This window comes from Drosophila persimilis, unplaced genomic scaffold (assembly GCF_003286085.1).
Source record: "Drosophila persimilis strain 14011-0111.01,24,50 unplaced genomic scaffold, DperRS2 tig00000000-arrow-pilon, whole genome shotgun sequence".
NCBI lineage: Eukaryota > Metazoa > Arthropoda > Insecta > Diptera > Drosophilidae > Drosophila > Drosophila persimilis.
This window is the reverse complement of record NW_020825288.1, coordinates 10,044,704-10,072,689: the sequence shown is the minus strand read 5'-3', so window position 1 is coordinate 10,072,689 and position 27,986 is coordinate 10,044,704. Positions and strand designations below refer to the sequence as shown.

At 41.9% G+C, this 27,986-nt stretch overlaps 1 protein-coding gene across 4 annotated transcripts in view; it reads left to right on the top strand.

The window, feature by feature from the left end:
• Nucleotides 1-27,986, top strand: part of LOC6588536 (protein doublesex) — a 48,152-nt gene that overhangs the window by 14,555 nt on the left and 5,611 nt on the right. For 3 of the 4 annotated variants that reach the window (XM_026984142.1, XM_026984141.1, XM_026984143.1), the window contains 2 exons: nt 21,218-21,355; nt 26,934-27,441. In XM_026984142.1, the coding sequence (XP_026839943.1) occupies nt 21,218-21,355; nt 26,934-27,382 (587 nt within the window). In that variant the 3' untranslated portion in view covers nt 27,383-27,441. Of the gene's footprint in view, nt 1-21,217; nt 21,356-21,463; nt 22,566-26,933; nt 27,442-27,986 lie in introns of those variants that run through there. The other variant, XM_002013110.2, reaches the window with a different exon arrangement.

The following is a 27,986-nucleotide window of genomic DNA, read 5'->3' as shown; positions in this document are numbered from 1 at the left end:
TGCAATGGCCAGAAGCTAGAGCATGTCCAGCCCATTAAAATAAATATTTAAATTTGCATATCCCTGACAGCCCGAAACCGACTGCCGAGCAACGCCCTCAACACCCTCAACGCCCGACTGTCACTTGCAGTCCTCTCTGCCCTGCCCTCCACAAAGGCATGTGTGTACTCCGTTCATTACGGTCAGTACGGTACGCCCCATTCACTTCATTAAAAACTTGTTGCGATTTCAATTTCGAGCCGGAAAAATCAACAAAACGAAGCAAAATCTCCTTGCTGACTGCCACAGATTGTTGCATTGAAAATGAAATTGCGCACGTTGATTTACATTAATGGACACTGGCCACACGGCGTTTGTCTATAAGGAGGGACGGTCCCGGCCCCCTTTTCTGGCTGATTTGCCGAGCAAATAGTTGCCTCCAGGTCTGGCTGTGAGTTTTAATGCTAGTGTGAATGTGAATGCTGAGGTGAGCGCCATAAATCGGTGCGAAATTGCAGTGCCCAAAGTCGGGCAATCGCACAGACATGTTTGTATCAATTGAAAGTGGATGAATTATAGTTGAATCTACTTTAATTTGCTAATTGGATAAGCAATTCAAATGGATGTGGCACCTCTAACGAGTTGTTAGATATGATCGATGATTCGGATAGATACATCCATCATTAGATAAAGATAAATCCAACTTAAAACTCAAATAAAAGTGCAAAATTAAATTTCAAATATAAAATACTGCACTCGGAGAAAAATGGCATGGTAAAACAAAGACACCAATTTTTATTTTAAATATTCGATTTTTAAATACAAACATAATGAAATTAAATAGAATTCACTTTGACTCAAACATAAATAAATTAAAATAGTATTTTTAAAAAGGCCCATATTAAATCGAAACTTTAATATAATATAATTTTTAGGAAATATACATATTTAATCTGATAATGGATATATTTCATTTTAACTTGAAATATATTGTAATAAAATAATAATAATTCATAATAATTCATAATAATTTCAGAATCCAAAAAGTTGAACTTTACAATTTTCACTCTCGAGTCAAATGTATATTTGTATTGGTTTTTATATACCATATAACAAAATAATAATTCAAAAATGGGGATTTATTATAGAGATTCAAAACGGGAACCTTACAGCTCTTAAGATGCCATAAACTAATTTTCAAATTGATTGTGCCTGAAATGTATGATTTTAAGAAGAATTCATTATTATTTTGAAGGCCTTTCCGTATGGGGCTCGGAAGATCTCTAGGTGCTCCTTCTTCTGGAAGCACAAATCCGTTTTTGCTGCTTTCATTGAAACCCAAATGATCGGAACTGTTTCGGGCTCGCCCACACGCACACCCGTACAGTACATATGTATGTATGTATATGTATATGTATATGTATATGTATATGTATCTAGAAACTATTAGCTGGCCCCGAAATGCTCACAAAAAGAATCATAAAAGTCGCCGTGTAAATGCCTCCCACTTGCCCCTCAACGAGGATGCTCGAAATTTTTAGCACACTTTTAATTTGTTTTCAACATTTTTACAATTCTAAAACATTCTACATTCTTTGCATCCCATCTCGTTGCTGGGCATCAAAGTTGTAAATGTCGCGTCGCGTCGTAAACTTGTGTTGGGGTCTATGTGTGTGCCGGGCTCCGCTCCTCAGCGATCCACGGAGGAACTTGACGCTGGGAACGTGCGCGCCTCAAAGGCAAATTACGTTGCGCAGACGCATTTAATGAGCTGCGCGCCGCTGGGTCGGACCTGGAGAGGGTTTTTTTTATGATTTTTCGCTCAATTTCTACAATATTTTTGTTAGGTTCTTTACGACCTACGACTAAGCCGGACAGACAGGCAGACAGACGGACGGACAGACAGACAGACACGTACACGGCCATACACCCAGTCACAGCGATGTGTGCCAATATGTTCTATTAGTGATTTAGTTTTGCTGATTTCGAATTTCGAAGAGAATCCAATATCTTCGGATAGATACGAATAGATACAGAGACTTGTATGGCTGCATCGTAGATCATTGCCCAAGTGGATGGCTTCCCTTCCCTTCCCTTCTCTTCGCTTCTCTTCCCCTCGCAATTGGCTTCCCTTTCGCATACCCTTAGTGCCTCCACGCCGCACATTATTGGTTTGAGATTTCAAACATAAAATTATAATTTACAACTTTGTTTTTTGTTCGGCCAGAGAGGAGAAAACATAAAACTACGTGGAGTCTTTTTAAGTTGATTTTAACAGCGCGTAATTTCGTGAAATGCGCAGCAAACAGATGGAAATGGAGATGGAGATCCATGAAGATGAAGATGAAGATGAAGATGAACATGAAGCTGCCGCCAATATCTCCCGCCTCTCTGCATTCTGCTCTCTGCTCTCTGCTCTCAACTCTCTGCCAGCGGGTCCTCGTCCTCAGTCGATCCGATCGTCGCCACTCCACTGGGCTCTCGCTATACATCTTGGCGAAATAATTTAATTAGCTCTGCTTGTGGCTTTTGCGATTGCCTGCGAAATGGCGTTCCGTTTTAATTTTAAAGCGCTTCCATTTAGTTTTTATGCCTTATCTCCACTCTCCATACACATACATACATACATACATATCATGCATATCACATATCGCAGGTAGAGTTCAACCTGTACAACATTCGACCCCGAACCGAAGCAAACCCAACTACGATACGACTCTCATTGATTGAGCACGTTGTCTTAAGCTTGAGCAAAACTTAAAAAAAAACCTGCTTCTAGATTGAAATTCACAAATTTATTCTTTACTGAAATGTACTTGATTGCTTGGAAAAACTATACTGCGTATACATATATCCAACAATCGATCCATGATTCAGTTTTTCGATAGTAAACTCGAACCAAGTTTTTCCCGCAAAGACTTCTATCTGATATGAAATGTGGTAACCTGTTTGAAAGGCAGCCTTAAAGATCGATCGATTCCTCTTTCAGCCATTTGGGGGTTACGAGTCTTAAGCTAATATAAAGGTTTATATTAGAAAATTATCTAACGAGTATAAAGAGTTATGATTTGCCTGGCTATGGATAGATTCCATTGGTATTTTCCAGATTTATTCATATGGAATTACCTAAAATTGCCAAGACTCCCGCGTTCAGTGCAATAGACAAATGCTATCCAACGTATGCTATTGCAGCCTTCGAATGGCTATTGAACCCCCGACGAATGGCTAGTGTACATGCATACATATGTACATGCACACACACACAGCGATTACGGGGTCTGGAGACTGAAAACATATTGCATAATATGCGTACCAGAGCGAACATTGACAGCTGCAGAATGACACCCAATCATCATCGTCGTCATCATTATCATCAGCAGCGGCAGCAGCGGCAGCGATGAGCAAACGTCGACAATATTCACCTTGAACTTGAATTAGTTTCCGCTGCATTGCTTATTCATATCCAAGTGTATGAATACATGTATCTGTAGCTGGGTGTGCCTGTACTTGTGCATTTTCATATAAACAAACACAGATACCCAAACACACATGGCCAAGGGTGGGCACGTGGGGTGTTCCTGCCCCTCGTTACACAAATCTATTCCATCCAAGTGAGGGAAAGTGAAATCACTTTATGTACGAACATTTGACTCTGGCCAACGGACGGCGAATGGAATTTCAAATCCAAAGGAAAATGTTATGAAATTGGTCAGTTTTGTTTATCCTATACTTTGTTTTTAATACAAAATTATGACCAACAGTTCTGGAAATTATATACAGATATGGATGTTTCGGGGATCGTAAGGATTATAGGGGGGTTAAAGTGTAGATCACACATATGTTTAAATCACTCTCCGTTCAAAAGATACATATATGTATGTAAAACGAGCGGGAACGTTGTGAGGGACAAAAGAGACAATTTATCTGTTCCCATTTTTCTCTTACATAGTTGTTTCTCTTGATAGTTAAACTCTATAGAAAGGTTCCAGAAAGAAGAAAGTTAACTTAAATTATTCATTGACGTAGATTTGACTTCGGTAGCCAAAGCTACAATCGCCCCCCCCAACTTAAACTACCTAAAGAAAAAGTGTCTGTAAGGATTTGCACATCTTAATGTTAATTCCTAGCTTCCACCAAACATGAAAACTCATCCTGTGAAATCGTAGGTGTTTTGTGTGTGTGTGTTTGTTAATATTTTTCAGCTAATTAATTGTACGAATTCCGCTTCGTATTCTTAGTCGTAGTGCTTCTGCACAAGCTACTCAATCCTTTCTCCATAAAATAGCACCCTTTAGTACTCCCAGACACCTATAAAGACTGCACGATTTATTTTGTAATTGCATTATTCCCGGCACTCGGAAAGTGGCACAAGAATTACGAGCGCGGTCATGGATTTTTATGGCCCAGGCCGCAGGCCCAGTACAAAATGTCAGAAAAGTCTACAATTTCTACCACAGGCACATTCAAAGATGTGTAAATAAGTAAAGTAAATTTTTAGAACAGATAAATTAGCGAACGGGTCGTATGAACAAATTACCGATTTCATTTATATTTATCCCCTCCGATTCGGCCATTTAAGCTCTTGCCAAGAACATTGCTAAATTTAAGTGCCCAATAATTGCCACACAGTGGCACAGGCACACTCATGCGCTCTGCGTCGCGACGGTGAAGTCGACGGAACAGAGTCCTCCCCTACTCACAACTGGGTGATCATTGTTTTTCCGGTCAATATTTATCAGAGTGTCAATTTGTCTCGCGAACACACTCCTTGGACCCCCTTCAGCCCCCTTCCCATTCTCGGCATGGTCAATACAACACAAATTATAAGACAATAAGGCACGTAGTGGACAGTTCAGTGAATGGGGTGGAACTGGTAGGGTCTGTTCCCAGACAGTTATGGCTGGGAGCTTGGCTATCAGAAGCATTGCAGACACGTTTGAGCGCCTGAAAATGTATTTGCTCGCTGTCGAAAGGCACAGGCGCTAAAATGGACCACACACGCAATGATGAGGAATTCCTCGCCCATCTTTATCGCTTGGCAGTAAAGAGAGCAAAAATTGTCAGACGGGGAGACGAGGGATTGGTGGACGAGGGCAAAACTAAGTTTCAAAGTCACTTTGCGGCCCCACCATTCGAAGGGTATGCACATATTGCAGCTAGTGGGCTACAGTGGAACATTTGTAGCATGGGCGCCTGAATAGGAATACAAATTTGTTGTGTTCTCAGGACTCCAGTCTTCTCATGTGCATCGAGAAGTGTGATGGAGAACAAGTTCCGCTGGGGCGTTGGGGTGTATCTCTTATCATAGCCAACAGACCATGTTATCCCAGGTAATAGTTCTCCTAGAAGCTGTTAAATTTGAAAGCCTAAACGGAAAAAGGAAGAACGGAAAATTCGAAAGAACTTGGTGCAATCGGAAATAAACCTTACATCGTATGTGGCTAATTCAGAGACTTAAACGGTGGCGGGACTGTTGGAGGAACATTGTATTGGCGCCAGCCACTGTTATACACGTGTACGTGTACTTTCGGGCGGCATGAGATGGGGCCTTGTTGATCACTGACTTAAAGGATGTACTCTATCTGGAATCAATCGATTTCAGCCTCAAAGACTCGTGGGATCGATCGTCGTTGTGCACCATAGGAGAGCAGCCCTGTACCCAGTACGGACGCGAATGTGTGTGTGTGTGTGTGTGTGTTGTGTGTGCTCGATTATAAACTAAAAGCAAAGTCAAAAGCATTTGCTTATGGCATACACACAACACACACACAGGCAGAGGAGGAACAGCTGTCGCTGACTCTTTCTCTATCTCTCCCACTCAGTCAACACTGGGCCAACTACGGGCCCGGCTGCATCCCCAACCCTTCCCTGCCTATGACAATCGGCACGTGTAAGCAATTTGTTGTCGTAATCGCAAACAAATGAATGCACTCTGAGAGCAACACTCGCTCTCTCATCGCTCTCTCATTGCTCTCGCTCTCTCGCTTTGCGATTTGTTGTTTCTCTGCAAGTGTTTGCGACGGACGGACGGACTCGACTTGGACTTCCCCTGGCAACAGAAGTGCAGTGTGCAATGCAAATTCATTTGGCTTATTAATTTATGCTTGGCCGAGAACAATACGTATACGCAGCGTGGGGCGAGGTTTTTTCGATGAGGCATGCGAGCAGAGGGCTGGGAAAGGGAATGGTCTTAGACACTTGTGCATTCTTCGAGCGATTTGGCTGCTTTGCGGTACACACTCGTATGTATTTATTGTATGGGAAGGGTCTAAGTGCAATCGCCGGGATAATTTATGGCCCCTCTTATTTAATAGGCCTCGGGGCTGCGAGAGAGCACAGATTTGGGAAATTCAACAAAATTATCCAATCGCACTCGGCTGATATAATTATGTCGTTAATTTTCTTGAGGTTGGCCAGGATTTATGACGACCAGCCCGGAGCCATTCCCTTCTGCTCGTACTCGTACTGTTATCTCCCTAGCCTGATTTACGGCTATCGTGGCACCAGCCCAACGTTTAATATCGAACCACAATTCAATAAATGTATTATTTTTAATTGTTTACATGCAAATTTCGCACTTTGTTCAATTCGCCCCTTAATTTTTATGTGCCACTGGCTGGGAACACTATTAAAAGTACGTACGTATATTAACACAGCAAGTGGCAGTGGCAATGGCTCGGTTCAATCAGCCTTTGCTTGCCACAACTGTTTGACAATTAGGCAGGTTTTTAATTCAAATAACATGTTGCCTATCACTCAATGGAGGCTCAATAAATTGCATTTTTATTTCCATGTACACACATATGTACATATATCCATGCAGCGAAATCTGAATCTGGTTGGTGGACTACCCAACTGTGGTGGTCGGGGATCGTTCGGGGTGTTTTCGCTTTTAATTGATTCATTAACTTTACGAGTTTTTGTCGCTTCAGTTGCGCAAGAACTTTACACGTTCTCATATGGCCATACTCATACCTACACATACTCGTACATACATATACGTACATATGTACAATATATAGGTATATAAAATTTATCTAACGTTGAAATTTGCATGCAAATTCTGATTGGTTTATCTTGGTGTGCTGCCTGGTCAAATGGGAATTTTAATTTAGTCGATGTTTGGTCGCAAGCTAAATAAATTATGACTAAAATCGTTCAAAGATATTATCTAAATGGGAACACAATTTCCATGGTGAATAAGACTTTGACCTTTGTTTAATATTCGGAAACATCAATAAGAAATCATCGATATATTTATGTATCAAATGTTATCAAATAATATTGAACGGCGAGAGAAAAACATAAAAAAAATACTTGTATCAGATCCTAGAAAGATATACCGCTTTTCCTCCCCATGGATATTTGTAAAAGTATAATTTTAGATACCTTTGGTGCACAACTAAAGACTTGAAATTGTATCCTAACATTGGGATAGATCTGAATTTTGCAAACGTATTTGGTCAATTCAAGATTACTAGAAGGCGAGGTATTCGGAATACGAAACAGCATCCAAGGGCTGTCGAATATAAGGGATGCTTGAAAAAGGTGTATTCGAATGTAGAATCTCAGTTAAATAACCAAATGTTAAAGATATGATGGTCTGACAGCAACAGCATACTTACTGGTAGCACAGCATAATATGTCATCACAGGGATCCAAAAAACTCAATGTGTAATCCTTTTAAAGATCAAAGCGAGCCTTTCTATCAATCTACCGCGTATTTCCGAAACTGAATTTGTATTCTCCTGAGGGGGTTGGCCGCTAATCAATTTCCAGGCATCTCGTATCTCGACTTGAAAGGACACGGGCGTCATATCTGCCGATTTATATCACAGTCGCGCAGCAATTAACGCGAATGTAACGGGCGGCAGTAAAAGCCACGCAAGGGGGAAAACACACTGGAAAAGGAGGAAAAGGAAATCTACGTTCTTTGTGAAAATTTTGGTTTTTGGTGCTTTTCATTCTTAATTTTACGAGCGCCGAAAACCTTGCGGGCGAACCCAAATAATATGCTTGGCGCAGTTGTCGTTGTACAAGTTGTACAACCGTCATCATCAACGTCCATGTCCACGTCGACATTCACGTCCACGTCCACGTCCACATGCACTTCCACTTCCACGTCTACGGGAACGGGAACGGGAACGGGAACGTTTTTCGGGTTTTGCTCGTAAAAAGCGCAAAGGAAAATTTTACGATGCCACAGTCTAGCAAGCATTCGCTCGTTCGACTCGCCTGGCGTCTGTCAATAAGAAGAATTACTTAGCAGCCAGCTAACCCCTGAGACAAAGCATTGAATTCTTCTCCAGGCCCTGTCGCCACTCCACTCCACTCCACTCCATTCCACCCTTCACCCATCAACCGTACCCGTCCGGCAATGATGTATGAAATTAGTGGCCTGCACAGTGGCCAAAGAAAATCTCTCTCGCATCCCACTCAAGTGCTTAAGCCGAAGCCAATTGGCAATAGCGCTTAATGGGGGTTCGGGTTCGGGTTCGGATTCAGGTTCGGATTAAGGTTTGGCTTCCAGGACCTAACACAACACGAACATTACTAAAGCTTACTAAGCTCTGCGGAACAGCCACTGTCAATGCCAGTGCCAGTGCCAGTGCCAGTGCCAGTGCCAGTGGCAGTGCACGTTCACTGCGTGCACTACGAAACCTTGGCCAATTCCCCGATAAGGCCCTAAGCCCCGTTGCTTATCGCGATCATCATCGGCCAGGGAAAAGGGCAAACGGCTCGCACAAGCGCTGATAATGATGATAAGCGCCGAGTGGGACATGACATGTGCATTTGAAAGTGAAAGTAAATTGTGTGCTTCTGTCTTTGCCACCGCCACCGCCACCGCCTCTACCTCTGCCTCCGCCTCCGCCTCCGCTGGTGGTTGCGGGTGCTATCCCTTTCCCCCGCCAGACGACTGTGCCGCTCTTCCACTTTGCACTGCACATTTAATTTAATTCAGAACCTCCTTGTCGCCCAAAAATACCCAATGCCAAAATGCAGACGCAGATGCATCCCGTGGCATTTGTCAGTCGTCAGGTTCGAAGTCGATTTCTTGGCATGATGATGTTCGATGACAAACGTAAGCCGAGCAACAGCAAGTGTACCATTCAGAGCGTGAACTTCCGCAAAAGTTCTCATCTTAGACTACCCCAAAAACCCCAAAGACTATTGGCGGTGTAATCTGTCAAAATTTAAGTCATAGCATGGACAGCCGAACATGTAGGCCGAGCGGCTTCCCACTTCCCACTGTGAGTTTTGAAACATTGATGAAGCATATTAAAGCCTATTTACTGTGGACCAAACGGCGCCACCTGAAGAAAGCTGCCAGACGATGCCGGCATTCTCTTGGCGCACTCACACAATGGTCGCGGTGGCGTCGGTCGTGAAAGCAGTTGGCAATCGACAACTGCAGGAACAGTGTGCGTTCCCCGAGAGCGTCCCGCACATTTGGCATGGGCAAAGGTACATATATATAGCCCCATAGTTAAGTCTAATTTGCGCTATAATTTATGGCTGATTCTGCATGGCACATGGCAGTCTGATAGACGCTCCATTTGATGCCTGGGGGGGGTAGAGCTCACCTCTGCTGCTCACCTGAGCAACAAGTGATCATCCCTATGGCAGATTTTAAGCAATTTCCTGCATCGCGACAGCAGCGACTCCGCCTCTTGAACCTTCGCCAATTTCCCAATATGATATTACAAATTGTGCACAATTAAATTGCACAAAAAGCCCACTAAATACATATGTATATACTTAAAAATAGGTATGTACTTTTGCATACTTGCAGGTGCATATAAAGTAATATTTATGGGAAATCCAAACTGCCGGAAGAAATTAGGTGGCTGACGGCACCGCAAACGCGAAGGCAATAAAATTCGAATGTTTATGGTGCTCCGATAGTAACAGTTATACTTATATAGAATATATACCCTATTTCTCTTGCCCTCGTAAGAGGGTATTACCTACTATAATCTGTGCATTAATCAGGATGTACATGCATCTGAGCAAGCCATGAGTGTGCTTCCGCCTACAGTCGGAATTTCTACAGTCGTAGCATTCGATCGGCCCCCCTTTGGCCACCGAATCTTTACCCTTGGCTTCACTAATTTGGAATTCAGCTAATTACTGAAAATGGGCTTGCGTTAAAGTTGCCTGCCTTTGATATTTTAGCGCCAACGTCCGATCTGACAACTGTGTGCCCCAATAAACGGTGGCGACAGATATCGAAGCGACGTGGTCTTGAACTTGGCATGCCCGACACGTGTAATCCATAAACAGTTGACGTAGTCCCAGTCCCAGTAACAGTTCCGCACCCCTAGCATCCACTGTTCCTGTTCCGCCGCGGCGGCGGACCGTGGTCACTGGGGGCGCTTGGGGTGTCTTGGGGAGGGCGGCGCCCTCTAGCATGTACCGGGGAATGCGACTGTGACTGGGCGTGGGGCTGCAGGCCAAACGAGCCAGCAACAGTTGCCGGACAGTGGGGACCGTGTCATATGGACCCCCCGTTGCCCCCTCGGTGGCCCCTTCCGCTGCTTTGGCACTTGGTTTGCTCGCTTTTTGCTTGCTCCGTGCTCTGTGCCCTGTCAGCGCTTCTCTGGGGCAGATTGTTGCTTGACGGCTCTATTAGCGAGTGTGTTTGCTTACTGTCGGCGTTGGTGTCGCTCTTGCCCGTGCGGTGGCTCTACATCAACGACCTTCGGAGTAAGCTGGGTGGGAAATTCTTGAGGAGTACTCAACGTGGACTTCTGAAAGGTCATGTATTGAGTGCATTGGTTAAATATCCGTACAGAATGGATGAACATTAGTTAATTGTTAGTTAAAACTATCCAAGTTCACATCAGAGTAAAAGCATTTCATTGACTGTGATGCTACATATGTGCTACAGAAGCTTCCAAATATCTCATATATTCTCATAGATTTCATAGATAAACAGCAAATGGTTTCCGCATTTTATAGATCATTACGAGTTCCTTAACCCGCAAAGTAGCAATTTAATGATCACAGATCGGGGTGTAATTGGGTGCATGTAAGTAGCATTCGCTATGTGGCATGGTTTAAAATTAAAATATTTTACGAGTTTGCGCATGTTAACATAATGCGAGCTCTTACGTATTGTGATTGTGAAACCCCTTTCCTAAGCAGACACTACGCGCCAGAAATCGTCCTAAAGAAGAGCTGTCATAGACATAGTTTGTCTATAGACTTGCCTCGTGTAGCACGTCTATTAGCAAGAGCTCCTAGCGAAGGCACTCTGCGGCAGCGTATGGCTGCCTTCATTAAAATGTCATAAAACAAGGGACAGGCGACGCGAACTGAGCGAATGAACACGAGTATTTTGGCGACTTGATTGCCGCACAGCCACATTCTTTGTCGAAACATTTTTGTTGACTATTAAAATGCATTTAAATAGACAGCGCCCATACAATGTACATATCCCTTAGCATTCTCCGGGGGGGTCTGAACTCGGAGAAAGCAGACAAGACGGACAACTCAAGAATGAAAATGATCAGACGCACAGATCAGTCCGCGCAGTGTAGGGGCACGGCAAGAGCTTGCCAATTGAATGTAGAGGAGCAAAAATGCCAATTAAATTAGCATTTGTATCGTATGTACATACATACATGTGTATGAAAGTGCTGGCTAAAGCAGAAGAGAAGCCATTGTATCTACAAATTGCAGCCATGGGAAGCAAAGTCAGTGTCAAAGCAAACGATGCATCGCGATGGGGCAATTGTGACAGCTGAGGCAAACGAACGGTAGAATAAACCAGAGACAACTGGAATGGATTAAACGCCTCAGGTGGCATACTAATGTATGCATGGAAAGGAATATGGATCAGCATTCCGTGCTATCTGTCAGGATGCACGAGTAGCAATAGAAGCACTGCAGGAAACTGCAACATACATACTCGTATGGTCACACATTCCTGGAAACGACCAAGAGGCAAAACAGCAAAACAGCAAAAGCTGCCTGAGGATGCCACTAGCCCTTACACAGAAGAAATAGTTAACACAAAAACCAAAGTCAATTCCTACAACCAAAATATTAAGCACAACAACATATCCAACATATGGACACCGGACACAAGACACCTGGCAAATGAATAGACCTACATACGTACTCTCAGCCTGTGCCCAGCCTCAACTATTCCAAAAAGACGCCAAAATACTCCATGCACTCTTTATAGTAAGCTATTCCTGCTGCGAGTATAGCATCCGATATATAGTCAGATAGCTCTATCAGTCCATCGACAGATGCATAGCACATATACACTTTTGAATACTGACTAATACTCGTACTGTGGGTAGTATTTATAGGCACATAATGCCATAAAGCCTAGCAACAATGACACTTTGATACTACGTAACAAACATTTGATGATAAGCTTGAGTGGGGGCCTGAGGGGGCAAACTGTTTGATAATGGAGGCTGAAATTATAAAATCGAAGTCGGGCAAAATGTCTACCCTAACAGAAGTTGAGTTGGCAAACCGAAAGCGTGGAAACAGAACTTATCTAATCTTTTTACTAATTTGTATCCACCAATAACGCAGAAACAGCTAGAGACAGCACTGCACTGGGACTGGGACTGGGACTGGGGCTGAGGCTGGGGCTGGAGAAAGGAAACTTTATTACCGGGAACAAGTTGAAGTCAAATGTTAAGTTCAAACAGTAAAAAATTTGCGACAGCGCGGCGATCATAAAAATAAATCTACAGAAAAAGCTTGTTATTTTCGATAATAAAAATAAAAACTATATAAATGCATGCAAAATGCGGGGGGCGAGTGCCAGTTGGACAGTTGGGGGAGAGGAGATGGAGATATACCCTTAGATATGGAACGGGACAGAGTGTGGGGATATGCATGACACGAGGATGACAAAAATATTACACAAGTTCGAGTGAATTACGACGACAAGGAGAAGGATGTTGAAATGGGACTAGAAGAACCGAAAGATGCCAGGCGGCAGGAGCCGAGACGGGGTAACGACAACGACAACGACAACGATTACGAAAACGACGACAAAGACGAGCGAGAAGCTTTCGCCTTTTCTTTATATAACTCGTAAAGTCTCCTGAAAATTGCAAACGTTTTAATTTTGAGATTAAAACTGCTTTCGTGCCAAGCTTAACAAGCTTAACTTGGCCAACGGCAAGCTAAGGCAAAAGCAAAAGCAACCCAGCTGCGCTGTCAAAGCGAACTTCCGCCTTCTGGCAAGGACAAGCGACATCCTTATCCTTATCCTTATTCCCGTCCCCATTCCCGTTGCCGTTGCCGTTGCCGTACCCTACCCATGTCTCGTAAAAAGGCTCCATGCTACATGCACTTTTATTAGCCTTTACTGCAGTTGTGTTGACGAATGCACAAAGAGCTCTCCGGTAACCCCCTCAATGAGCTGCGGCGATGAAAGGAAAGCTCTTCGGGAAAAGGTGAGCCAAGCCATCCAGTCAGCTAGCGGATATTGGCTGAGAGGTTTAGTGTTTGGAAATTTAACTCAATTGAAGGTGAGGCAATGAATAACAAATGAAAAGGCGAACGCAATCCCTGGATGGTTACTTTCCAGTTTTATTGCTTCAATAGTTATAAATGAAGGAGCTTTTCTTCACATAGATTGTTCCCCGCTGAGGATTCTATTCAGTGTGAACATTTAATACGAAATGTGCAACGTTATTATTATCTAATGCTCCCATAAGGAAGTGAAACGACTCCGACACAGGTACTCTCTTAATTCATGTATGAACATATGTATGTGCACACCTTCAGAATCCCTTAACTGCGAAGGACTTAAACTATTTAGTTTTAGTTATCCTTTTGATGCTGTCAATTTGATACAATTTGATAGTTATTAATTTGAAAGATCTGAAAAATTATACAGAATAGTGTGACGATGACTTTACGTTTCCTGTTATAGTTATAAGCACAATTGTTATATGTGTATACCCTGTTAGGGGATACTCTGTGCGAACCCTTCTTTATGGTGTGTCGAGTATACTCGAAAAGGTCGGAAATGTCAAAATGGGATAATTAGGACAGCGCCGAACCATCAAGTATTTATATTACGGGTCAGCATCAAGAAAATACCAGTCGATATGGCCATGTCGTCCGTATCGTCTCAACATTGAAGCAAGTATGTCTCAAAACGAGCGGGAAAGTTATGAGTCGCAGCTAGGACCGCGGCTCTACTTTATACCCCATATACATATATATTTTATAGGTAAACATTCCGCTCACCACTGTAGATGGTGGAAGATTATGCAAGATAGAGGGGAAATACGTAAGCTAGTGACTAACGGTAGCTACTGAAATTTCATTTGTTCCATCTGGCTATAATAATGATCCGATCTGATTCAGATTCAATAATCTGCTAGATCTGGTCATTCTTTACGACTCTGCGTTTTCTGTTTTCTCGTAAATTAAAATGGTGGATGCCACAGATTTTCGTTTCTTGTTGGAGGACGAGTCTGGATATACAATTTGGTTGCTCTAGACCTTAAAGCCTCTGAAAACTAGTCGTGAAACAAGACGGACAGCTCTATATAAACTTGGCCACTGATGCTAATCAAGAATCACATCAGCGCATCATTTCTCTCTCTCTTTCTCTATCCACCTCTAGTTTTCTCCCAGTGAAACTTGAACTGGAGCTGTGTTCTTCGGGATAAGCACATTTCTGCAGAAAATTGGAAAGATGGGCTTTTCAAATAGCTTTCAGTCATTTTCAAGAAAGCATTACCAAACCATTATATTACCACCGCCATGTTTCTCGGTTTGCTTTACATGATGTCTTTAAGATTTTCCTCCTCCGGGCCTACGCAAACAATACTGCTTCCTATCCCATTGAAAAAAGTTAAATTTGGACTTATCCGATCAGATAACACGTTTCAAATAGTCCATGGATTCTAAAAACGCAGTTTTATTTTGCTAAGCAGCTGCGATGGATCCAGTGTTGTGAAGCGCTCTTCTAGCTGTGCAGCGACTTATGTTTATTTATTGTTATAGAAGCATCTTTTGGTGTTTGTTTTTTTACACAGCTTTATTCGTGTAGGTGATATGTGCGACGAAAGTCAGTCATGTATACCTGTGGTCCGGCTATCTTGCAGTCTATGTCTGTCTTAACCGAACTCAAAACACTGTTGCTAGCACAGGAAACATGTACTTATTTGCGAGGGTAAACAAAGCCTCGGGCTCGAGTGTCAATGAAATGATGATCTAATAAACATTGTTTCGATATTCTTTTACATTAAAATGAACATAAAATAACATTTTAATAAACCTTTTTTATTCCGTAAACTGATTTAACCATTTACTCTTTTTATGATTCCAGCTCTAGTTTTTGTATATTCATTTGTAGATATACATATGTACATACATATGAGTGCTTTTACAACGAGTTTTCTTATAGTGCAATTCCTATTCTAAATCATTTATTTCATACACGTGCGAATATTATTATTTGTACGGAAACATAAGATACTTGGTGACATGTTCCTCGTGCAGGTTTTAAAATAGATGTAAATTGAGGAATCAGTCTTTCGGAGTAATACAGAACTTGTTGAAAGCGTATCGAAAAGCTGAAGTCATCGTAATTAACTAATATGTCTAGCCAACTCGAGACTACCGAAATTAAAGGCATGATCGTGATGAAAATTGGATGTACATGGATGCATACTACATACATACATACATATGTATGAATATTCCGCATTCTTGCACACTCCATCCATGTCAAACATCAGCAACTCAGCAACTGCTTAGCCAACTTCTGGACTCATCACATCTGCGACTGCCTCTGTGGCTCATTAAAGCACTGTTTCTTCTCCATTCTATTTCCATTCCCATTTCCACTGCCGAAGATTTTATTCGAGTATTGTCTGCTCAGCGTGCATTTGCATTATACCATCGTCGTCTCCTGCCCGACACATCCGTCTCGGCCCGGTCCTGGCCCGTCCACACAGCACTCCAGTGCTTGCTTCATTTGCCACATTGCCCCATGCGAGATGCGAGATGGGAGATGCGAGGATTTCATCAATTCGTCTCCCTTTTCGTGGCATTTGCCTGCTACTTACTCCTTTCTGTGCATACTGAACGTTTTGAGTTGCCATTTTGTGGATATGTCGATTTATTATTTTTTATTGTTGTTACGTTTTACGACTTTTCCGACTGCTCAGGCCACTATCCGCTCTATCCGTGCTCTGGGCTGCCGACGGGAGGGGCCGATCTGGAGATGCATAAATTTCAAGGCATTTACGGCACAGCACAGTCGTTCCTCAGTTTTCTGTTCCTCATCTTTTTCGGTAGCAAGACTTTATCCAACTACAGAACGCAACGAAATTTTATCAAAATATTTCGATAGCATCTCTCTCTCGCTCTCCGGCTCTATCCTTTTTTATTGCTCAAGTTAATTTTACAGCGCGATGTCAAAGAGTTCTGCTCGGAGAGACACAGACTCTTTGGGTTTATTAGCAGCTGTGAAATGCATGCATCTGCAAACGAATTATTTGGAAAATATTTCACCGTGCTCTGGTTATAGATAGAGTAATAAAGAAACATATATATGTACATACATACCTTTCGAGACTTGCCTAAATATCCTTTCTTGTTAAATATCGAAATGAAAGGCCTTCAAAAAATACTTTTCAAAATAAAAGTTAATCATTAGCTGAACAGCCGTTTCAGGACCAAAACGATACTTAAGTACTGCGTAAAAAAAAAGAAGCCAACCTTATGAGTAATGTATTGTAACTTGCTATGCTTTTGTTGAAATTCAGTTTAGCGACAGTTGCTTTAATATGTGGTTTTCCCCTCAGTTGACTCATGCTAACTAACGTATAATACTATGTGTAAAACGAGCACATAATACCTTTACCTTTACATTTTCATTTACATCTGCATCAAATGTGTGTACTGATGTAGTCCTGATTCAATTATATGGCAATCACCAGTTTAACAGATATTTTAAACTATAAAAAGCTACAATCTCATGTCTGGACTTCAAGATAAATAGACGAGTCCTTTCTAATTGTTTTATAAGTCTCCAAATAAGCATCTTTACAGCATCCAAAGCTGTTAAGCTCGCTAATTAGGCTATTATATTTGATCAAAAATGTGTATTACGAGTATGGGGCGTACAATTAAGATCGTGCTGCTCAAAGCGACTAACAAGTAGAATACAATGTACCCGGATAAAATACATAGATGAATTGAGCAGAGTAGACCGTTCGTTCACAGAGTATGCATATGTTGACGTTTGTCTACAAGATCAGATCTGAATTGCGGGATCAAGACGAACAATAACGAGTCACAGAAAAGTATGTATTATACTTGGAAATGATATAGATATAGTATGATATAAGTAAGATTCAAATCTTGTCCAGGTAGCCCCCAAACTAATTATTGGTTTAAATTTACGTTTTATTATATGTACATATTTGTGTATTATATGTATGTATACTCGTCATACATAACTGAAACTATCCAGTTAGCGATGGAAGACGGCGCAGAGTTGTTGCAGCTAGCGAAACGAAGTCGGTGCCGAGGCGTCTGTCGTCGTTTGGCAATGGATTCCTTACCCATGTAATGCCTGCCAATTGGTACAAAAAAGCTGTATATAACCCTCCCCTCCTCCTAGCGGAGCGTAGCGAGAACAGCTGCAGCAGACGCCGGAGGAGGAGCTGGAGATGGAGAAGGAGAAGGAGAAGGAGAAGGAGAGGGAGCAGCGCCAGAACCCACTTCGTGCTGCAGCAACAAACTCATAAAAAGGCGCAGAAAAACGAGCAAGAAAACTTGGCTAACGACTTAAACGACTCGGCGGGAAGCAGGATGGGGACGAGCGAAGAGTCCCCGGAACGAGGACACTCGGGGAAGCACTCGAAGCCGGAGCCGGAGTCGGAGTCGGATTCGGATGTTTTGAGAGAGCAGGAGCAGAGAGCCGAGTGGAAGGTTAGCTGCAGTTTGGACAGTAATAAAAGTAATAACAGCACCAACACGAGTGCAACCTGCATATACCCTGTATATGTCTGTATCTTTGGATATGTATGTACATATATACTTATATTTCTCTGCGTTGGTATGCGTATGCACTCCTGCCTCTCGACCCTGCGCAGAGTCAGTTTATGCGCGTTAATGGCATCGTTTACTGGCTAACTGTACATACATATAATGTGCATCTGAGTACATACCTCTATATCCAAAAATACATAGGTATATATGTGTATATATATGTATGTATATGTATCTCTGAGTTTTTGTACGGGTGTGGGTGTGGTGGTGCAACAACGACAGCTGCAGCTCGTCGGGAGTGGAAGTAGACAAAATGTGCGTTTAAAGTGGGCGTTACCAACATCTTCCGAGTAGCTTACATAACAATTGCATAATCTCTATACTCGTTCAGTTCGGGAAATGTGACTAAAATGTCCTGGGCTCGGGATGAGTATTGAATTTGTTTCACGTCAATCAAACTAAAACTATTGCACATCTGGGATGCGAACGAAAAGGAACATCCCGTAGGATAAGGTTAGGTTGGGATAGGTATGTATCGTAAAAGATCCTTTCACAGTTCCCCTTTCATCTGAATAGTATGACAGATACAGATGCAAAAACAAACTTATGTACGAGTGGGAGACTGATTTATCTATGTATCCATCCTACATTCGGATGGATTCCCAGCTCGGGTTTATTAGTTAGCTCAACACTCAGAAGTCTCCAAAACCACAGCTAGTATGTACAACCAGGGATTTAATCTGGATTCAGATATTTATACTCGAAGGAATGTAACTGAGTATTGAATGTTCTCCCTGCTTCTGGCCAACAGCAAATGCTTTTAGGTGACCCTATTTATATACAGAATGCTGAAAATGTTTGTACAAAAATGGGATTATGGGGGTTCAGCCGTGTAATTCCCTCCGACCGAGTTGTGTCCAATCCAATGGGACCTGGTGGTTAACATGCAAAAACAAAACGAATTGGGGCTAATCAAATTGTTTGGCTGTTATGACCACGGTCATGCTGTGGTTGGCGGGAGCAATAAATCAATTTATTAGATTTATTTGCGGCTAATAAAATAATTTGAAAGCATAAAATACTACCACAGCTCCCCCAAAAACAATGGTCAGCTAGTAGCCACTAATGGCTTAATTACTAAATTAAAGTGCTGCAAACAGCCCAACAAATGTGCGTGCCGTGCGATCCGTTGCATGCCTCTCCTCTCCTATGTATGTGTGCACCGTGCACTGTGCCACACCAGAAATCATGTAAGCTAAACGGCACTGCAACTGCAGCAAGGGGCAACAACAGGAAGTAGAGCTGCTCCAAGACATGCTTCAACACAGCTCACGAACACACACTGGCCACTGGCTGAGTTCACCAATGCAAATCTTGCGCCACAAACTCCCTGCAACAAAGCGCCAACTACTCAGCACAGTTGCAGGCAACAGCAACAGCAGCAACAACAGCAACAGCAGCAACAGCAGCAGCGCCAGCAACTACAACATCACTGAGGAGGAAAGAAGCGAGAGGCATAATAAAACGGGCCAATGGATATGAAGCTCCGCCTACAACGAAACTACCGACAACGATGACGATGCCGAGGCTATTGTTTTTGTTGTTGTTGCTGTGTAGGTAAAAACAAGAAGAAAGAAAAAAATGGCAGGCGATACGAAGAGCATAATGGCATAAGCTCGGAGAGAGAGAGTGACAGAGAGAGAGAGAGAGAGTGTAACAGAGAGAGAGAGAGAGAGAGAGAGGAGGGCAAGGAACTTAAACATGAAACGACAGCACCAGAGGCCACACGAATAGTGCCAAAGCGAAATGAGGAATGGTCGGACAGGTAGCCATTGGGGAAACGAGTGGAATAAACGTGCAATGTTTATACACACATTCCAAATAATGTTTTTGTTTTCATAAAACCATTCAAAGCTTCCTACTATACTAAGATACATTTAATCCCCAACTAGATCGATCGAGACTTTATGACAATCTGTAAAGTTTGCTTGAATAACTCAACAGCAAAGAACTTTCCCTAAAAAGAGTTATTTTTTTTACTTTTTATGAAATCTACCTATGTACATATATTAGTAAAATAAGAATTAGTAATATTATCAGCCTGCCGCAAAAATAGATCTATGTTAAAATTTTCTGCATGTAGAATGTGTAAACATTAAAGTAAATCTATAAATGCACTCTAATGGGTACTACCCACTAGGATAGGTACGGTCTCGGTTAAAACGCTTCACAGCGATCCAGACTGTTTACAGACTAATAACAGGTGACAGAGAACCTTTAGCTGAAAAACATCGAAAAAAATGGAAAACTCAGCCAATACTTATAGCACCTACCACGAAAGAACTGCAGAATGTTAGTAGCAATTTTCACAGGTCACCAGGGGCCATAGAAATAGGGCGCACAGGGAGCTTGTTGCTTTTGTTATAAGATCATCCGTTCTCTATGACTTTTTTCTTATACCCTTTATATTTTTATATCCCTAAAGATACGAAATACTCAGTAAATACAACATACATATGTGTCGTGTATTTCCCAAAAAAAATCAAGTTACCAGGCATAATGATATTGTTAAACACGCAAATTTCCATATATTTTATTTATTATTTTATTTTAACATGATGATGATAGCATGAACGATTTAATAGGACATTGTCAGTTTCACAAGTTAAACTACATTTAATTTACCTTAATTTAAGATATGACTTAATCCGATTAGGTGGGGGTTCTTTATTGAAAATAATAGTTTCAGAGCTATTGATGATTCTTATGCAGAAATTATCAATTTTCAGCCTAGATTCAGCCTCAGCCTTTGTATTGAGCCCATTCTTGACATCTTGCATTACAACAGCCGCCTCTTATGCTGGTTGAGCATTCTTTGACTCTAGTCTCTAGAGTTTCGATTCCGTTCTGCGTTCCCTGCAGTATACGGTTGCAATTTTCGCCGCCAATTAGCCGCCATGTTTACGTCTCGCATTGCTTTGTCTGGCAGGGATTGCAAAAGGGGTAAAGGCGGAGTCGGATCTGTCGCTGCTTGACAAAATGTGTGCCATGCGAAATTTAAGAAGAACCGTATGGAGATAAGTCGGGACTTGAATTATTTTTATTTATGTCAATGTTTATGTTATGTGGATTGATGAATGAATGAAGCTGACTTTGAATTGGATAACAGATCGATGTCCGATCAATGAGAACCATGAGAAAACTAATATGTGTCTCATATTTTTTGTATACATTTCAGGCCAAGACGTTTTCCTAGACTATTGCCAAAAGCTATTAGAGAAATTCCGATATCCCTGGGAGCTGATGCCGCTCATGTATGTGATACTGAAGGACGCTGACGCAAATATCGAAGAGGCTTCGCGTCGAATCGAAGAGGGTAAGTCAAGAGATCGTCGAGAAGCCGCCAGCCGTACACATTACCCTCACGCCCACCATGTGCAACGTATAATAAATTCCCAATATCTTCCGATCTGATCCAAACCAGGCCAGTACGTTGTGAATGAGTACTCCCGTCAGCATAATTTGAATATCTATGACGGGGGTGAGCTACGCAACACAACGCGGCAATGTGGATGATAATTTTTCATTAACTGAAGTAACGAATATTGCGATTTTATCTTTGCCCCGATATTTATTGTTCAGCATCACAAACTTAGCTTAATGCTTAAGCGAAAAAGCGCGCGCGAGTTCGACTTGAGTAAATCAAAGTAAAGTAAATTAAAGTTCTAAGAAGCCAAACCTTTGTAAATATATCGAATTTATCGGTAAGCTAAAGCGCCACTGGATTTTCTTCAATCAACAAACCAAATATATCGATGTGTGAGCTGTGACCGTTGCTCCCCACACCCTCCTTCTTCAATCAACCAATAACCGCCGCTCTAAGGACGATGCCTGCCTATCAATCATCAATCAACATTCTCTTCTCTTCAATCAACACTCCCCCATTGGATCCTATTCAACACTCAAGAAACACAATGCCGCCAACAAAAGAAGTCAACTTTTTGCATCTATAAATTTTAAATATTTTCGAAAAAAACCGTAAATCAACACTCCTCTACATTTCAACAATCAACAAAGTGCTTTCAACACAAATCTGCACATCGGGTGTATGAATTTAGTTCAAAATTAGATTAAGTCTTTCTTTATATATTTTCACCGAACAGACCCAGAAAACTCTTCTGACGAGTCACTTGAGTTATTCCTTTGTTACCTTAGTACTTACATACATAATTGAAGCATTGAATCATTGAATCATTGAATGATTGAAGAGGTTATCAGATACTTAAGTACAGTTCAAATTGGATATCAATAGGTGCCATGGAGGAAATTATATTCCATACTCGTCCATATCTAATCCTGTCCGCTAATCTCAAAACTGTTTGCTAAGTACGATATATGAGTTTTGTGTTCAAAGAAGAACGAACACATATTTCCAGCTGGGATGTGCTACAAAAAATTGTTGTGAGATGGTGCACAAATAAAATACAATATATATATACATATATACGAGTTAATAGGTTAACTCTTTCGACGTACTGCGAAACTCTACTTGTAATATTTAATAATAATAATTCTCATTGTATAAATATTGTTATCGACTTAAGTACGACGAAATATTATAAAAGGATAAACCTGAAATGTCAAAAATAAACTATTTTCCCTACTCAGAGAATCAGTTAGGCTAACCTTACTTGCCGAGAGCAATAGCGAATACGATTTTCCGCCCTACACCTGCACCCTACACCCTACACCCTACACCCTACACCCTCCTTGAAGCCATTAACAAATGGAAACGCAACCCGAATCCCCAGAAAATGGAATTGCCTCAGGGCAGAAGTATCAGCTGCTGTTTGTTTTGTTGATGACATTAAAAATTGTAACGATTGCTTTTCAAGTTGTTGCCATTTCACTGAAACCATTACCATGGCACGTCCCAGAAGTAGACGAAGTTTGCTGTTTCCAGTTCGGAATTGGTGGGTCGGTGGATCGGAGCAGTACGGGAGCTGGGAGTTGCCTGAGTCGCCACTGCTGCTCGGATCGTAAATGCATCATTAAACCGAAAAATGCATGCGAAAAATTTACGACATTGCCAACACCGTCGCTCAGAGGCTTGGGATACCCAGCTTCGGTTTCAGTTCTCAGTTTTGCCTGCTTCCTTGCTTTCCGGCATGGGAAAGCTGCTTCACTACGCTCCACTCTACTGCCAGGTAGCTGCAATACTCCGGCCGTAACAGCTCAACATCGTTTCTCGGCACTAAACACGTCACGATGGTATTTTAGGAATTGCAGGAGGACGGGGCTGAGACAGACTGGGACATGAAGAACGGGCTCTCTGGGTTGCCATGGGTAGGCAATGGCAACGTGTAAATGTGGCCACCATAAAGCTTAAAAGTGTTTATGGTTGAATTGTGCGGGAAAGGTGCGTGGGTGGGGAGGGGAGGGGATCATCCAACATGTGAGCTGATTTGGTGGCAAAGAATCGCGAATTTTATTGAAATTTGCAGGCTGCGATTTGCTTTCATAGGGCTTCAAATCTTCAATTTCTTTTCATTTTTGTTGAAACTTTTCCAATGTGCGATCCAATTTAAAATTCGAAAATGCACAAAAACCATGCTAGTATATCTGCTATTTGTAACATTAATTAATGAACGTATTTTTAAAATACCAAAGTCGTACCCGAAGCTCTTTAGTTTAGCATTCGTTTCCTCTAATATCCCACAAAGCAAATTACTGAATGCATACACCCGAGAGGTATCTAGTCCAACCCCTCATAACTATTTTATGAGACCTTTCCATATCCTCGCGTTTTGTCATATTTTGAGCGACGCCTCTCTTTGTATTCACATAAAAAAATAGACTCGGCAGTATACCATTTTGTATGAGGCGCCATAACGAGATGAGAGCCTCATCATCATCGTCTTGTGGATGTGAGAGTCGATGGGGATGGAAATGGAAATGGGGAAAGAGATGCCCACCTCACCTTATACCTCAGCCACAGCCCAGTCCAGTCTTGCTTAGCACAGCTCAGCGAACAAATTCTTTCCACTTTCATCCCAAACATTTACCATTGCTTATTAAAAACTATAGGGAATTTCAGACCCAGCGGCAGCAGGAAGCAAAAATTTCCAACTTTACGACTTCATATTGTGGGCGGGTCGTAAATTATTTGTGCAGCGTCAACTTCTACTCCACATCTCCATCTCCATCTCCTTCCTGGGAGGGCTACTGTTATTTTTACTGCTCAACAACTTACATGGATACGATACCGACACAAGCTGCCACTTGTGCCAGACATCTGATATATGTATAATCTATATATAGACAAGCAGGATGTATCCCGGTCCATCCCTGTAAAATAATAACCAGCCAGTTTATCATAAATGGACCTACCATAACCAGCCTGGACATACGTTTAGTTTTCCATCACGTTGGCCTGATTCTTGTTTCTCTCTCGGGAAATGGTAATGGTTGCCTCCTCGGCCAAGTCAACTGAAAACCTATTGGGGAGGTTTTGTGGCCTGCAAGCGCTCAGATTATGAAACTCTAGGGAAGGGAGAGCAGTCCAGGGAGCTAATTTCATAGCGGGGAACTTTATACACGTGAATAATGGTTGGTCATTCATCTAAGCAGTATGAGAACAAAGAACGAATGAATTCTGGAATGGTTTCCTTATGCATTGTCCTGATCCATATTTGAAAACAAATTTAAGATGAGAAAATAATGGGAGGTCTCACTATCAGAACTCTCGCTAATATTCTCTTTTTTATACCATTGAGGAGGTTAGCTTCTGACCCCATAACGTATGTATAGGGTCGTTCTAGCGATTTCCTGGGATCTTAGTTTTCAACGTGTCTCAACGAAAAATGTCATCATTACCAAATAACATCGGGATAACATGAAAGCTGTGAACAGACAGATGAACAGACAGACGTACGTCCTCCTGTCCTCCTGTAAGAAATATAAAATCTCCTTTAATTTATTTTTTCAACGCACGGATTATATATACCTATACATACTACATTTTTCAAATTGCATAGCCTTGGAAGCGCTTGGCTTAATAACCTCTGAGAGTGGAGGCGGATTTCTCCTCTGCTTAGAATACTTGAAAATCCATCCTTCTAATTAACCCGACACTAGGTCTCAGTTTATTGGCTGACCCAAGCGAGATAGCTATATATATTAACAAGTTCTTTAAGAGCTACTTTAGAGTAAGACCACAGCTGTATTGGACTGCTGGCCTCTGTCCCACCGACTCGATCCACCCAACGTCAGGTCACAACTTCTTTACGACTTTTTATTATTTCGTCAAATTGCACAATGGGCGGGCGGCATTAGTTGCGACTAGGTTGGGTCTGGTATTGACTGTACCTATGTATTCCCTATCAAATATTTCTGAGTCTCGAGAGCAGGAGCACGCTCATGCGTAATTCTGCCTCGTATGCTCTGGCCCTGTTTAATGCATTCTGCAGTTGGCGGAAGAAAAAATCCCATTAAAATTAAGTAAAATTGCAGCAGCAGCAGAGTAATCGTAAAAACTTGGCATTTTGATGTTGCAGCAAGCAGTAAAATTTTGAAAAGTTTTTGCCACGCAGATAAGGAGGGGAGTCAGCGGAAGACAAAGGCTCTTGCAACAGAAACTCCAACTGGAGCTGGGATGTGGCTTTGGCTTTGGCGTTGGCTCTGGCTCTGACTCTGGCTCTGGCTCTGCCTGTGGATGGGATCTGGGATCTGGGGTCTTGGCCGAAGGGGCGCCGTGCTGGGGAGGTTTTATTGTGTGAGCACCGTGCGAAGGTTGCGCATAAAGTGCATGCCGAGGCCATAGGTGGGCCGGCCCTGGCCGGGTCCCCAGGTGCATTCCAAAATGGCGCAAATCTTTTTCGGATGGTATAGACATTTAGTGCCGGGCATAGTTAATGTTATGGGTGCCTTCCCATACAGTATACCATTACTTCCCTACCCTCTTGCACATTTTTGTTATAAAGTGTGAAAACCGACGTTATGGCCAACGATGTAGGACGCGATGCGTATGTAAATTCTGCATAAAATATAAGCATAAGTTAATGTTATAAATTAAAGAAAAGGTGTATATTATACACTTTGCAGGATGTTACCGATAGTTCAGGGACTAAAGTGCCTAAGATAGGTAATTTTATTAATAATAATTATGTGTATCCTTTATTTTTTCTGGACCTTTATCGGGGTTTCAGCCTAAATATTTCTGAGCTACAGATCTTTATAGATTAAGATTGGGTATACATACATACATATGTACATATACATATGTATGGACTTACTGTCTCTTGTATTGACACACAGTGGAAGATCAATCCAGAATGGAAAAAGTACAATTCGGAATGTTTGTATGGGTTTTCGTTATTAGTTTTATGAATTTAAAATTTGATTTTAAAGATATTTCGAACGTTTATATGCATTTCATTTACAATTCTTGTAAATTTTAAATCATTTCAAATGTACATGTTTTTAGTTTTTGTGATAGATTGTTCGAATTTCAACAGAACAAGTTTTAAAGCAAATCCACTCTACGTTTTCCAACATATTGCATAATAAAGTGTCGCAGCACATTTTTTAAATTAAACTTATACAATTTTTTAAACATAAGTACATATGTAGGTATATAATTTTAATTGGATATTTCTCTCGGTTAGAATATGTTAAAAATGTATTATTTACAATTCAAAATAAACCAAAACGCAAGTTCCATCAGGCTTTAAGGTAGGAATCCGTCAACGGGAGCTGCTTGGCAAAAGATTATTTACTATGGTTAGGAATAGACTAATATCACCAATAAAACCATACCACCATAAAACCAATATGTGGCTTGAGGGGGTACACTCTTTTACGGGGTACTGAGTCAAGTAATTTGGACCGTTTTACGGTGTATTTCGCTGTGAAATCAATTTTTAATCTCGCATCTCTGTTGATCCAATCCACAGCACGTGTAGAAATAAATCGTATTGTAGCCCAAATCTATTACAACTACTACACACCGATGGCTTTGGTGAACGGAGCACCGATGTACCTGACCTATCCGAGCATCGAACAGAGCCGCTATGGAGCGCACTTCACCCACCTGCCCCTCACCCAGATTCGTCCGCCGACGCCCGAGCCACTGGCCCTGAGCCGGTCTCCATCCAGCCCAAGCGGAGCAGCCGCCCATCCTCATCAGAAACACTCGCGGCCCGGGAGCAGCAACGGCACCGTGCATTCGGCCGCCTCGCCAACAATGGTCACCATGATGCCAACCACCTCTACGCCCACCCACCGCCAAAGGTCCCGCTCGGGCACGCCCCCCACGCCGCCTCCGCCGCCACCAGCACACAGCAGCAGCAACGGAGCCTACCATCATGGCCACCATCTGGTCAGCTCCACGGCTGCCACGTAGCAGTATCGCAATGTTGCCGCCGCTGTGGCGGCAGCAGCAGCGGCAGCTGTCCTCTTTGTGTAAGTACTTGTTAGATATGGCTTACTCTTTCGTTTACCCGCGGCCCGAAAGCTTTCAAGCGATTGCAAGATCTAAATGATTGATTTACAGAAATTGAGGGGCTTGTGCCGCCAGGCGCTGTATGTACATACATACATCTGTATGTAGGTATATAGCTTTTATACTTTGTTAACTTTTTCCACAATGCGTAAATATACAATTTGTTGAGTTTAGTTGATTACACTAGTAACAAGATTCGATTTTTCTAAAAGATTTGGGGGTGCAAATGTATTCCAATCTAATTTATTCATGGTTCCTAAAGAGCTCAGATGTGAGCTCAAAAATGAGTAAGTATCCACAAAAATGTACTAATTTCTTAACTTATACATACTTTGGAAAAAATTTAATTATAATTTGGAAAAATTCGAATTTCGATTTCACGATATTTAAATTTTAACGAACATCTACACTCGATTGCAGTCAGAATACTATGAGAGAGAGAAAGAGTAAGCACTGCAAATTGATTTGTTCATTCTAGCTGTAATAATCAGATCTGATCCAGATT